Below are 12,661 nucleotides of genomic sequence, written 5' to 3'. Positions count from 1 at the left end.
ATCTCGTTTTAAGAGTTGCTTTTGGGAACCAAGGGTAAGTAGCGGAGAACCTCTGCCCGCCAAGCTACGGGTTCGTGTTCACGTTTAGCTCGGCTACAACGGGATTTGCATTGTCGACGGAGGCGATGATCACAAACTCCTATTTCCAGACTCGCCGCTACGATTTAGCGGCTTGATTTTGGTATCGCCTAAAACCGGAGCGTTGTGCATCTCCCTGCTCATTTCTGATGAAAAGCAGGTCTTCGGCAATATCCCTACTCATCTCTGATCAAACAAGAAGTAAATTTGCTTCAAGTTATTTTGATATATAATGCGATTTTTATGGGAATGCTAAGCATGCATAACAATTCTTGTGCGATTATGATTAAGGGCGTACATACTGATATTGCCCTGAAAGTATACAGGTATTTCACAATTATTATATTGTAATTACATTTATACATTAAGTATTAATTAAATAATTCAAATATTTACTGTTCAATTATCTCTAGCAATCGCATACTCTTAATCATCAGTCAGGTCAAAAAGTTTGGGTCTATGATAGCTGTGAGTCGTGAAACTACTGTTCGTGACTTTAGTAGCGACGTATATTCTATTAAGTAAGTATGTTAGATTACGAAATTGTGAAGACTAACATTTACTCACAATGTATTTTTTCCCATAGAACTTTATTTGGCAAGGATGATCCTGATAGTCATGTAGCAGGTAGATACATTGCTGAACACATTGACATAGACAGAGCACTGTTATTATCAATTTGTATAAAAGATTACGATATTGAAACATTGAAGCCTATTGTGTTTGCTATAAATCAATTGAAATCTTGGTAATAATTTAAATCATTATGAGTTCTATATTTGGTCAGTTAGTTATTGGACCTCCAGGTAGTGGTAAAACTACATACTGCAATGCCATGGGTAAATTTTTGGAAAAGATGGGCAGAAAAGTAGCCATCGTAAATATTGGTAAGTGGAACAAGGGATTGCTCTGTTACATTCTGATACTGACAGATTAGTCATTACAGATCCAGCTAATGAGAACATGGAGTACACATCAACAGTAGATATATCTGAGCTCATCAAACATGATGAAGTTATGACTACTTATGGACTTGGGCCTAATGGTGCTCTGATGTATTGTATGGAATTTTTGGAAAAAAATGTTGACTGGCTAATCAGTAAAGTGCTCAATCTCAAGGATCACTATTTGATATTTGACTGTCCTGGCCAAGTTGAATTATACACACATCATAAGTCAGTGTCTAATATAGTAGAAAAGTTGGGACAGAATTTAATTAGATTATGCAGTGTGCATTTAGTAGATTCACATCACTGCAGTGATCCTGGTACGTAGATAATAACAAGTAATCTTGTAACCAAGAAGTACAATGATACTATTCTATTGACAGGAAAATACTTATCAGCTTTACTTCTTTGCACAAGTACCATGTTGCAATTGGGTTTACCTCATGTAAATATTTTAACGAAATTAGATCAAATGAAAGAATTCAGTGATCGCTTAGCATTTAACATTGATTTTTATACAGAAGTGTTGGATTTGAAATATCTTTTGGAGAAACTTGAGGAAGACAGATTTATGGCTAAGTAAATAATTTTTACCTTATTAGTATTGTTAATAATTGTCACACGTCAAACAATATACTGTTGCTTTTCAGATACAAGAAACTAAATGAAGCATTGGTTTCTTTAGTCGAGGATTATAGTCTTGTAAGTTTTCTACCGTTAGACATTTCAAACCAGGCTTTACTTTTACAAGTAAAGAATGCTATAGATAAAGCGAGTGGTTATGTCTTCGGAGGCAACGAACCTCATGATGTTCAAACATTACTTGCTTGTGCTGTAGGAGCAGTAAGTGAGACTGAGAAAATGTCTGGTATCGATGATTATTTATAAACAGAAGAGGCACAATTAAATGATATAATAGATAAAAGTAATTATATTTTGAAATGAATATTTGAATCATTCAAAATTCGTATTGGTTATATACAAATAGCGCATAAAGGTTTTGTGTTATTAAGTAACTTTTTTCTTTCAATAATCACTGGGTCCTTACTACATTTTGCTGCAGTAAATGCACTGTTTTAAAATTTTCAAAATTAAACGTACGCTCTGTATAGTGAAGTATTAAATACTGCTTATAATTAAAATATACTTAACTATAAAAACTGTTGATATATTTCCATTTTTATATAGAGATTATTACTATTCTTGGTAAACATAAATCTGTGCTAGATCATCGTAGTCGTAAACTCGTTTCAAAAACGTATCCACTAATTTCACGCCAGAAATGGTCTGCAAGAGAATTGTTGTCGTTAAGCGGAGTACCATAATGATTAATAATTGTACTACTTATACTCCATAGTACTTGATAGTAAAGAATACTTACAATAAGTCCAGTGACTAATGGTATGAGGCACAATGGAACATCAATAGAAGCACCAGGCTTCACAGAGCCTATCATAGTTTCAGATATTCCACACCATGCTATCGAATCATTGGATTCTAAACCCAATATTATGTCCATAGATCGTTCTCTGTAAATATTATGGATTATTAGCCAACGTAAAGTAAAATATGATTTATTATATAAATAATAGATATTTTCAATGATTACGATGTATTTATTATGTGGCATTTGAAATTGACTTGTTTTTCTAAGTATACTTCTCCTGGAATATCCTTCATTGTAACTCGCAAATCGCCACATTTGGGTGCCTGTAATTTGGTTTTTATATGAGCTGTCCATTGGATGTAAGACTACATTTATTTTATATTATTTTTCTTAAATGACTAACCAGTCGCTGCAGCTGACTTGTTTGTAAACGACCTCTTTCTCCTAAATTTGTTCTCCAGACAATATCAAGTTTACCAATATTTGTTGCATTATGCATCATTTTAGGATCCTTCAATAAGGTAGGACTAGGCTTCAAACAGTACAGATATTGGCGACTACATTCTGCATCCAGTAGATTTACTCTACCATAAACAGACTCTCCCTTTTCATTTGTATTTAAAGTTGTCACTAGATTATCGACAAATAATTACCATTTTAAGATATAATGTTTAATTAATTATAATTTAAAAAACACTAACCTGTGAATAAAGTTGAAGATTCAAGAGCAACCTTTTCTAAACAAATTGGTCCAGCTGTTAGATTTTGAATCTGCGCTTCGAGGTAAACTTCATCTGACTAAAAGAAAATGCATTTATATTAATAATATTGCTATATAAAATAAAAGAGCTAAAGAAACAAATTAATACCTCCACATTGTAGAATTTCGTTTTTACATCGAGTGGCTTAAAAACAAGGAATTTGAAAAACTTTCGAAAATATTGCACAGAACCTGTCGGATTTACGGGCGTATAAGACACCTCACATACAAGTCTGAAAAATATTAATACATAGTACTTGTAACGCATATTGTTGTTGTTAAAAATTATTGAAATTTCTTACATATGAGCACTTAATTCTTTAACTTCATGATGTAAAACTTTATCAATTGTACTGTCTGGTGCCAGTTCCTTATTTTCTTCATTATGACAAAATAAAGGAATTCTTTGAGATGGTGTTTCCAAGTCAGCCTATAATGATAAAACCATAATAAATATTAGACATTAAGATTATTGCCAACTGTTATATAAAGAGAATCGATTTGATAAATTCAGCATACTTTTACAACAACATCTTTAACTGCTTGACTACTGCCATTATGTACACACAAATAGCATGAGAAAATTTCTCCAAGATACGTATTGCTGAAAAATAAAAATACAATCATACTATTTCTGTAAGATTCTGTATCTAATACCACGTGCACAACTTACCCAAAGCTTTGTGGTAACAGCATCATTTGTCCTATCGCAAGAGTCTCCATTCCTTGTAATGCCGTACAATCATTTTTGAGTTCATTATTCAAAGTATTACCTGGCAGATCACTTGAATCGCATGTTACAATTACAGGACTCGCAAGTGTTGGTCTAGTTAACCTCATTACTGAAAATAAAATATTATCTCGATTTACCACGTCACTTAATATTTCTAATAAGTTGTTACAATCACAACCTAATATTATTGTTTAACTGCATCTTAATGACTAAAAGAGTAATTGCAAAAAGAAGACAACGAATAATCTCCTAATAAATACCTTTTAAAGCCAACAAATGTTCAGTTTTAGGTTTATTCTCCATTGTGATAATTAAATCTTATATTATTATACAAAAATATCGTTGTAACTGTATGCTATACAATTTTTAATGACAGCAGTATCTGTCAACCAATCTGTCAAAACTCAGGATCTGAATCTACCCATCGCTATAGTACTTTTGTATCCTACGTGTATACGCACCCAGATCGCATGTCAAACGCAAAGCTAAGCGAAAAAAGCTAATGCAGTGAAATTGGTGGCGCTGATAGAACGCACATGTATGTACGAGTTTGGATCTGACAGCATACTTATAGCTAATAACACTGTATGTATGTATAGTGTCTGCTGCTTGTCAAAACATAAGACTAATTGTAAGTTCACTATTATCGGATGTTCCGTAAAAAATGTAACTCTGTTTATAATTCACTGTTTAAAACATTTAAAAAATAATATAATCCTTATAAAGTTGCTGTTGTTGTAGTTGAAGAGCACTTTTACTTTTTCTCCCTTTTTACATTACTCAGTATGGGTTATGTGGCATGAAAATCGCACAAATAAAGTACGTATTACAGCAGACAGAGAGAATAAAAAATAGCTAGGGTTGAAGGTAATTCTATGTTTCTGTAAATCGCAGCAATAGATTTACGTACTTCCTGCAATTTTACACACTGCAGCCTATACTTACTGCAATTGTGTTGCAGTATTAAATATTTAATTTTCACGTGCGCCATCGATTCATCCACGCGATTCTTTCTATTCCTCTTATTCTCTCACATTTTCCCCATGAAGAATAGAGCCTTTAGTACATCGAATATCTTGAATACTAACATATTGTTATGGCGAACATCAATAATTGTTTTCTTTGCACAAGTTTCTTTTTAAGAACCATAGCATCCTGGCCAGGCACAACAAGGAGTATTTCGAATTTCCGCAAACTGTTTAACGCGTTACACGTTTTTCTCGTGATTTCTCTAATAACTTCGACCATTCTGCAAGTTTCAATGTATATAATAAAGAATCCTCTGGATGCGAAAGTGATAACGGAAATCTTAAGTGCACAGGTACGTTTCTATCAATAATCGATATATTTTGCGAATATATAAATTTATACGATAATTTGCAGTGCGTATACTTTCATGTTATTATAAAAGTGATCATGTACAACGTGCATCGTAAAAAGTTAATCAAGTTATTGACATCCGTTAAGACTTCACTGGAAAGTAATGTAAAACCATTAGTGAATAACGTTGAAACATACATGAAAATTGGCATAATAATTTATGGAAGTTATGCGTTAAGCATTGTTCTTCTGGCTTTGGATTATATACTTTCACCGATTTTACAAAGTGAAAGAGTCCTTCCGGCACTTATGTGGTATCCATTTGATTATACGAATTCGACATTATTTTATGGTTTAGCCTACGCTCATCAAATAACAGCAATACAATTGAGCGGCTGTACACTTGGAGTTGAGATTACATTCGGAATGTTAGTGTTTCATTGTTGCGCGCAATTACAATATTTGCAATATCTTTTGCAAACGTTAATCCTCGGTTGTCACGCAGAAAGAAGTCGAAGAACAATTCGTGTAAGAACTGCTAAATGCATAAGGTATCAGAATGAAATTCTAAGGTAAGATCAGCAGGTAATTTGATGACAAATAAATTAATAAAAATGTTTGCATCTTTTATCATATCTACAGAGTCTTTATCAATTTCAATTATTAGTTCGATAAACGATATTGACGATGTACACACGTATATTGTACTTGTACTATTTTGTACAGCGACTGTAACGGTTTCTTGTCTTGGATTTCAATTGCTAAATGTAAGTTCTATCGAGTGTCTGCACGACCAGCTGTACGTGTATCATGAATTTTTCATGTAATTTCGTGATATCAAGTATCTGGGACTTATAGTAAATGCCATTTAATTACAGATAGAAACTTTATCGGTAAATTCATTAGCGAAATTCATGCTGAACGCCGGATGCGTTTTGTTGCAATTATTATTTTATTATTTACCAGCTAGTATACTTACTTCCGAGGTACGACAATGAATGCGCGGTAAATATAAAACAATAGGAATACAAATATTTTTTTTCCATAGGCAATGAAGGTGGAGATGGCGGTGTATCGTTGTAATTGGGAATCATTACTGCCTGATCAGCGTAAAGATATTTTATTTATATTAATGCGCAGCATGCATGTTCCGAGATTAACAGTTGGACGAATCAGTTCTTTACATTTGGAGAACTATATGAAGGTAATGTATAGAATAAATGAAATTTGATAACAAATAAATGAAAATAACACTGTATATCGCTTAAAGTTCTTAACGACAACTGCATCTTATCTGACTTCTCTACAAGCTGCTACAGGTGCAACTTCTTAGGTATGTAAAGCAATACTAACCATAAGTGGAACAGAGCAGGATTATCAGTCAGCAGGATTCATTTTAATTCCAGACAAATGCTCTTATGCCCAAGACATGTTATACTAGATTTAAGTAACATTATTTTTCTCTTATTTTATAAATGCAATGTATTCTTTTTTTTTAATGTATTTTTATAATATTATATATATCAATCCATATATATTAATATATATCAATATATTATATATTATCATATATATCAATATATATCAATATATTATATATTATATATATAAATCCCATTATGACTTCTTTCTTATAAGCAAATCCAAATATGCCCCTGATATTAAATTTTCTTTTTTAACGTCCAGTTTCTTCATTAAATCATTAGCTATTTCTTCTCCTTCACTAACGTTTTGATTGTCGCGCAATACCACCTTGGACAAAATGAAAAATAATATTACAATCCATACAGAATAGACCACTGAAGTACTACAGTTCCATTAACTTACCTCCAGTTCCATGAAATCTCCTAAACCGTCAACTCTGTCGACGTGAACACGAGTTTGTCCGATCATATACAAGTGTCTTGTTTTAATAACATTTCCTAGAACACCATTAGCCACAGAGAGGACTTCCTTTATTCCTTGAGCAGCTTCTACGTTCAACGATGTCTTTTTATATGAAGAAACTTTCGGTCCATCCGTATCGGGGCGTTCATAATATATAAGTTCTCCAAAGCCATCCTAAAAGGAGAAATGACCAGATAACAAACTAAAATTCCTCAGAGGTTATGCCAGAAAGATGTATGTATGTACAAGAAAACAAAGTTAAGAATTCCTCTATATTTACATATACTCACTTCAAATAACCGTAACTTTAACCTGCCATTTGGTACGATAAAAAAGATATCATGCTGCTTGATAACAATGACGTCACTCTTGCTCAATTCCCTCACTTTTTTCTCAAAATTCTCTACACTCCCGACGAACGCCTTAATTTCTATGTTCATTGTCGCTAGAGCAAAGCAGACAAATACAAATTATACACAGATAAGTTAATACAAAAAAATTTCAAAATGCCTTAAGTTATATTCTATGTATATCTTCGAAAGCCAGACTAATCGTCAGTTGGTAAGGTATGAACGGATAGAATTACATCAGACAAGTCCAAAAAGTCTTTCACACCCAAAGAATCTCGTTACCGTACAAAGAATTCATTTGCGATAAAATTCAAAATATATACTTACTCTTTAGCTCAGCATTTGCTTTGCACAATAATGTGGAAATTGTACTCCTTTCAAAAGAATACCCACGATATCCTAAGAACAATTTGACATTTGAATATTCGATAAACATATAATGACACACCTTACTAAGTACGAGGATTCTTATAAACTCACATCAAGCCCATTGATACAGGCGCTCAGGCAATATATAAGAATATACCATCCAGCACAAAAACCGGCAACGAAGAAAGATATTATAATTAAAATGAGTAACCAAAGAATAAAATTAAGCGGATTGCACTGCATCTCAGAGATTCTTGATTCAACGTCTTACTTCGTTTGCTACGGATCTCGACTAACAAAAAAATGCTGCCACACAGAATCAGTCACGTGACGCTTACGCACCGTTAAGTAAGCAGTCACGTCATGGCCTCGGCATACCTGTACATATATATTTATATATACATTTTCGTAACGGGAATTTTACATCAGATGTTCTTATTGGACAGAAAATAAGAGGGGATATCTTATCACACAAATCCCTTCTTCCTCTATTATATTATGGTAATACATAGGCGTGAAGCAATTAGCGATAATGATTAAATAACTTCTCGGTGTAACCTTTTATTGCTGTAGCTATTAAAAAGAAAAAGAAAAAAATGGCTCCAGTGACAGTCACACAGGTATAGTTAACTAAAGCTTTCACTTCGCCTCGTCGCATGTGACACGTAATGAGATACTCAACGATAAAAGATCGCCATGTATCAATTCGTGGCTACTACTATTATTATTTGAAAACAAGAGCAGAAAATACTGCAGACTCGATTTCCCAGCGATGGGCGTACGTAGTACGAGATCCCGCGAGAATAAAAATAATTACTATTTTCTAATGACACCAAGCACGATTCGCTGTTCCCTTTTTATGCTTGTTTTTCTTTTCCCTTTTTATACAATACAATCCGAGAATAAATTCATCTAAATCCGCAATATATTGTTCGAAAATGTTCACCAGCGTGGGTGGTAACGCTGCGTTTATACAAAGAGCTGGAAGTAAAGTATTCGTTTCGATATAAGTATTTCAATGTAATTATAATAATTAAAGTAACTAATAATGTTATTAAATATTTTATACATATACATAGTATTGTATTTATAATAATGGTTTGTAGTTCATTATTAGGTAGATAGTTATTAGTACTTAGTACACGCAAAGATTTTATGTAAGTAGACAAGTCTTTTTTTCTTCTAAATCTTCCGCAACAGGTGTCATACCACCATCTTGATTACCTTGTACTATTTTCTTGCCATGTGACTTTTTATTTTCAAATTGTAGCTATCGATTCTATTTTGATTGCTGATGCGATAAAAAAAAGAAAATGATATGATAAAAAAAAGAAAATTCTAGGCGCATGCGTGAGATGTCCCATAACTGCACAGAAGTAAAATTTTTTCAAAATGCCTAGCGACAAGATCCTGCATTAATTATCCACGCGGATTTCTTTATAAACGCCAATAAGATGAATGCGTGGTTATTGATCACGTAGAAATATGATCTACATACCTTTATTAATTTTTATCGGTTATGTCGTTTCGTCGTATTAAATAATAGTATTGTATAACTCATTTCTCTAAGCGAGAGAGAAAAGGATTATACGATATTATCGTTCGATAATACCAAAGAATCCGCGTATAATTTGCCAGCAGGAAATTTCGATTCGATCAGTGCGGGTATCGGTTTCAAATACTGATGCATCACCAGACCGAAACACCATTTTAATATGTTAATAATCTATTTACATAAAATCTTTGGTCAAGGCGTTATTAAACTTAGACCCATGGTTTTGCAAATAGATATCTAACATTGTTACATTCGATAAACAGCTACTAGCCATGTGTGTCAATTCGCTTCCATTCCTTTTTTTTTTTACATAATTTTGATTTCCTCCATTATGAGCATCCAACGATTACAGGATATGCTCTGAAATGCACCAGATTAACACAAACGATTAACGATGACGTATCGGCTGTATCAACCCACGCTGTCTCCAGCCTCCTCGACTTCCGTCTCCACGTCGACGCTCTCAGCTTCAGTTTCCGCTTCCGTTTCAGGCTCGCCGCGTGCGTCTACGAATTCCTATGGACAAGTAAATCGAATTGTTTTCCAGGGCAATAATTTACAGTGACTTTAATAAATATTTATATTCACTTGGAGACAACAACGATAAGAATATTTATTGCTACATGAGATTTTATAAGACACTGTCAATCCTTACATCGCGATTGAGGTCATCGGAACAGCTTTCTCCGTTCAAGGGCTCACCTGAGAGAACAGGAAGAACGAATTATTAGTACAGAAATAAATTTTGGACGTTACTGAAACGTGTTTTAGGATGGCTTCGGCATTTTATTGTGAGAATATGTATTTATTATGAGATATGCCATGTCATATTTATTTTTAACAGTGCGTTTAGCCAATATGTGATAACGTGGACGTTTATCCACCTACGCGTATAACGAGATTGCGCAAAAACACTAACCGAGTTCTGTTTGCGTTTGAGTTGTGGTTGTAGTGACCTGAATGACTTCGCGATGCTGAGCATCGGCGTCGAGAGCATGGAGACGTTCTCTATTTCTATGTAATTCCTTCCGTAGCCTGTCCCTTTCTTCCTCCCTGTCCTTCACTATTTCCTGTAGATAAGAAAGATAAGATATATGTTCCCGTTACAAGACTGATAATTGTTCATTATGCCAATTTATTTTGTCAAATTACCAAGAGTTGCGAAAGCTGGGACGTTAAGGAGTGACATATTGGCTGTAGCGATGACACTGGTATTGCTGGTTTGTGGGAATGAGAATGAGTACGTTGCGTGGGGCATCCTGTGGCTTCGCAAAGTGCCGAAGCCGACGCCGAAGCCGACGCTCCTCTTGCAGCGAGGACGGTCTCGGTTTCACTGACAGTCAGTGCAGAGTTTATCATCGCCACCAATTGATTTGCTGTAAAACGTAAATTATGTAGAGATTACGGTAACTGGATATAAATATTTATATTTTCCAGAGATATCTAAAAAATATACCTTGACTGACAGCAGCGAGTATCAGTTCAGCAGGTTCTTTTTCTAGCCCGGTTGGTTCTGACGCCATATCCGCTACATGCTCGAAGTCCTCTCTCGGTATATTTAATATATCCGCCACCAATATTTGTTTCTCAACTAAAGCTTGTTTTATCACTTCGTCCTTTCTTCTCAGGCATTCTAATTTTAATGAAATAAAACAGACTATTAGATCCAATTGACATAATGATTCGTTTATTATGACTAGTCTGCCATAGAAAATGAATTATACCAATTGGTGTCAGGACAGGCTCGGCAACGTGAACAGGTCTTACTTCCACGTGAACTTCTACAGGATCTATTAAGGAGGACTGTGTGCAGCTGGCCATACGTAGAGGTTCGCCAATAGCTAAATATTACAACTCGTTATAGCATATGGACCAGAAAAAGCTAATGTCAAATAATAAAATATTTGTAAATTAACAAACCTGTTGTAGACGACTCAGACGGTTGTGGTGGTTCTTCAGGAATAGGTGGAGGCGCGGATACAGGAGTATCTGGAATTTCATCTTCCTCTTGCTCGGTATTGCTAGTATCTTCAAGAGTCTCCTTCGTTTCCGGTTCTTCTTCAACTTTCTCAATTCGCTCGGACACCCCAGGTTCGGGCTTAGGCGGCGGCTGTGGCGGTGGTGGTTCCTCGACAGGCGGTGCTGGTTCCTCGGGTTGTATCGTAGGCGGTGTTGGTCTTCTGCCTTCACGATCACGAGCCTTATACGTCTCAGCAGCTTCCGAGATATGTTTACACCAGAGTTTACGCTCAGCCGGCGACGTAGCCACCAGGTCATAGATCTGCGCTCCGTTTTGTGAGGTATTCACTAGGTAGAGCGAGTTTTTATCCACAGCATTGTGCCTCACGAGAACCGTCGATACTTTCACAATGGGACTCAATACGATTTGATTAGTATTAATGAATTTCAATAGGTACTTCTCGTCCTGTCGATGCAGTAGAAATATAGTATCGTCTAGCAGCACAACATGGAGATCAACAGGTTTTGGACGATGGACTATCCGCCATTGTAATGGACCCTCGTAAACGAGTCGTCTCTTTGTAATATCGATATTTTTAAATTCCTGAACTATCGGATGATCAAATTTATCAAACGCCGATCTATCGATCGTACGCTGAATCTCAGCGAGACGCTGATAATCCTCTGCCTCACGTACAGCCTGGTTCACACGACTCAGGATCTCTTTGCTGCGTTCAAGACTTCGCAGAACCGAAGCCTTCTCCTTCTCATTGCTCTCTGGACTATACTTGGCGAGTTTCTCGAAGAGGAGAGGATACTTCGTCAACCTCAGCATCCCCGTAAGTATTTGATCTTTGAGTTGCAATCTCCGACACAGAGGATTGGCTTCGACGTCATTTAAAAATGCATTAAGCTTTGGATCCTTGCGACGTCGGTCCCGCAATGCGTCCAGAGCAACCTGCTGTTTTGCACAGTAGGTAGAAGCGGCGCGCTCGAACGCTTCACCAGCCTCTCCGTCGAACATGTCCAGGAGTAAGTCGCCGACGTCGCCAACGCAAGGGTTCTCCTTCTTTTTCTTCTTCATTGCTTGATTGAAGCACGAGTGAATCGTAACCATCTCATCTAAATTAGAGAAGAGTAGCTGGATCTGATCCAGTGGAAGTACTTGGGATTCCAATAGTGGCTTATGGAAGACTTGTGAGAGGACCTTCAGGGCACGTACGTGAGACCGTTCAGTGTGGAATAATTCTACAATAACAAAAAAAAATACATATATATAATTACAATTATTCAAGATCATCCCATAATATTCTCCA

At 35.4% G+C, this 12,661-nt stretch overlaps 5 protein-coding genes across 15 annotated transcripts in view; 2 read left to right on the top strand and 3 right to left on the bottom strand.

Moving 5' to 3' along the window:
* The first annotated feature begins 150 nt into the window (after window positions 1-150).
* On the top strand, window positions 151-2,041 carry LOC107269844 (GPN-loop GTPase 2). 2 transcript variants are annotated; one of them, XM_025087176.1, is made up of 7 exons: window positions 151-404; window positions 492-599; window positions 665-705; window positions 866-965; window positions 1,025-1,345; window positions 1,409-1,604; window positions 1,676-2,041. In XM_025087176.1, exons 4-7 carry the CDS (start codon window positions 914-916, stop codon window positions 1,911-1,913), a joined length of 807 nt encoding a protein of 268 aa, XP_024942944.1. In that variant the 5' UTR covers window positions 151-404; window positions 492-599; window positions 665-705; window positions 866-913; the 3' UTR covers window positions 1,914-2,041. The 2 variants fall into 2 exon arrangements, with proteins under 2 accessions (XP_024942944.1, XP_015599659.1); XM_015744173.2 differs by having other exon boundaries at window positions 152-404; window positions 665-965.
* Window positions 2,024-4,385, bottom strand: LOC107269842 (trafficking protein particle complex subunit 13). 2 transcript variants are annotated; one of them, XM_015744170.2, is made up of 11 exons: window positions 4,166-4,378; window positions 3,846-4,014; window positions 3,692-3,776; window positions 3,475-3,602; window positions 3,282-3,405; window positions 3,114-3,210; window positions 2,816-3,042; window positions 2,635-2,735; window positions 2,407-2,554; window positions 2,178-2,312; window positions 2,024-2,096 (listed from the first exon to the last, which is right to left on the bottom strand). In XM_015744170.2, the coding sequence occupies exons 1-10, from the start codon at window positions 4,206-4,208 to the stop codon at window positions 2,223-2,225; spliced, it is 1,212 nt and encodes a 403-aa protein (XP_015599656.1). In that variant the 5' UTR covers window positions 4,209-4,378; the 3' UTR covers window positions 2,024-2,096; window positions 2,178-2,222. The 2 variants fall into 2 exon arrangements, with proteins under 2 accessions (XP_015599656.1, XP_015599653.1); XM_015744167.2 differs by having other exon boundaries at window positions 2,024-2,554; window positions 4,166-4,385.
* Window positions 4,386-4,585: 200 nt separating this feature from the next.
* On the top strand, window positions 4,586-6,585 carry LOC107269843 (odorant receptor 23a). Its single transcript, XM_025087172.1, has 5 exons — window positions 4,586-5,226; window positions 5,289-5,797; window positions 5,893-5,992; window positions 6,104-6,211; window positions 6,274-6,585. The coding sequence occupies exons 1-5, from the start codon at window positions 5,002-5,004 to the stop codon at window positions 6,454-6,456; spliced, it is 1,125 nt and encodes a 374-aa protein (XP_024942940.1). The 5' UTR covers window positions 4,586-5,001; the 3' UTR covers window positions 6,457-6,585.
* Window positions 6,330-8,164, bottom strand: LOC107269845. The gene is made up of 5 exons (XM_015744174.2): window positions 7,943-8,164; window positions 7,790-7,861; window positions 7,403-7,557; window positions 7,053-7,286; window positions 6,330-6,977 (listed from the first exon to the last, which is right to left on the bottom strand). The coding sequence occupies exons 3-5, from the start codon at window positions 7,550-7,552 to the stop codon at window positions 6,843-6,845; spliced, it is 519 nt and encodes a 172-aa protein (XP_015599660.1). The 5' UTR covers window positions 7,553-7,557; window positions 7,790-7,861; window positions 7,943-8,164; the 3' UTR covers window positions 6,330-6,842.
* Window positions 8,165-8,364: 200 nt separating this feature from the next.
* The window catches only part of LOC107269837 (rho guanine nucleotide exchange factor 11), a 30,736-nt gene continuing 26,439 nt past the window's right edge, over window positions 8,365-12,661 (bottom strand). For all 9 annotated transcript variants that reach the window (XM_015744148.2, XM_015744150.2, XM_015744153.2 and 6 more), the window contains 7 exons: window positions 11,307-12,593; window positions 11,111-11,227; window positions 10,843-11,019; window positions 10,539-10,762; window positions 10,306-10,456; window positions 10,042-10,088; window positions 8,365-9,902 (listed from right to left, as the gene is read on the bottom strand). In XM_015744148.2, the coding sequence (XP_015599634.1) occupies window positions 9,798-9,902; window positions 10,042-10,088; window positions 10,306-10,456; window positions 10,539-10,762; window positions 10,843-11,019; window positions 11,111-11,227; window positions 11,307-12,593 (2,108 nt within the window). In that variant the 3' untranslated portion in view covers window positions 8,365-9,797. The remainder of the gene's footprint in view (window positions 9,903-10,041; window positions 10,089-10,305; window positions 10,457-10,538; window positions 10,763-10,842; window positions 11,020-11,110; window positions 11,228-11,306; window positions 12,594-12,661) is intronic.

The sequence above is a fragment of the Cephus cinctus genome, unplaced genomic scaffold, assembly GCF_000341935.2.
Source record: "Cephus cinctus unplaced genomic scaffold, Ccin1 Ccin1_scaffold0690, whole genome shotgun sequence".
NCBI classification, from domain to species: Eukaryota; Metazoa; Arthropoda; class Insecta; order Hymenoptera; family Cephidae; genus Cephus; species Cephus cinctus.
This window is presented reverse-complemented; position numbering and strand designations above follow the sequence as displayed.

Coding starts and splice junctions, on each gene's coding strand:
- LOC107269844 (XM_015744173.2), top strand. CDS start 845: ATGAGTTCTATATTTGGTCAGTTAGTTATTGGACCTCCAGGTAGTGGT. Junction 1,346..1,408: donor ACATCACTGCAGTGATCCTG/GTACGTAGATAA, acceptor TTCTATTGACAG/GAAAATACTTATCAGCTTTA. Junction 1,605..1,675: donor GAAGACAGATTTATGGCTAA/GTAAATAATTTT, acceptor GTTGCTTTTCAG/ATACAAGAAACTAAATGAAG.
- LOC107269842 (XM_015744167.2), bottom strand. CDS start 4,208: ATGGAGAATAAACCTAAAACTGAACATTTGTTGGCTTTAAAAG. Junction 3,406..3,474: donor AAAGAATTAAGTGCTCATAT/GTAAGAAATTTC, acceptor AATATTTTTCAG/ACTTGTATGTGAGGTGTCTT. Junction 3,211..3,281: donor CGAAATTCTACAATGTGGAG/GTATTAATTTGT, acceptor ATTTTCTTTTAG/TCAGATGAAGTTTACCTCGA.
- LOC107269843 (XM_025087172.1), top strand. CDS start 5,002: ATGGCGAACATCAATAATTGTTTTCTTTGCACAAGTTTCTTTTTAAGA. Junction 5,993..6,103: donor TTGGATTTCAATTGCTAAAT/GTAAGTTCTATC, acceptor ATTTAATTACAG/ATAGAAACTTTATCGGTAAA. Junction 6,212..6,273: donor CTAGTATACTTACTTCCGAG/GTACGACAATGA, acceptor TTTTTTCCATAG/GCAATGAAGGTGGAGATGGC.
- LOC107269845 (XM_015744174.2), bottom strand. CDS start 7,552: ATGAACATAGAAATTAAGGCGTTCGTCGGGAGTGTAGAGAATTTTGAG. Junction 7,287..7,402: donor TAAAGTTACGGTTATTTGAA/GTGAGTATATGT, acceptor TTCTCCTTTTAG/GATGGCTTTGGAGAACTTAT. Junction 6,978..7,052: donor GAGATTTCATGGAACTGGAG/GTAAGTTAATGG, acceptor ATTTTGTCCAAG/GTGGTATTGCGCGACAATCA.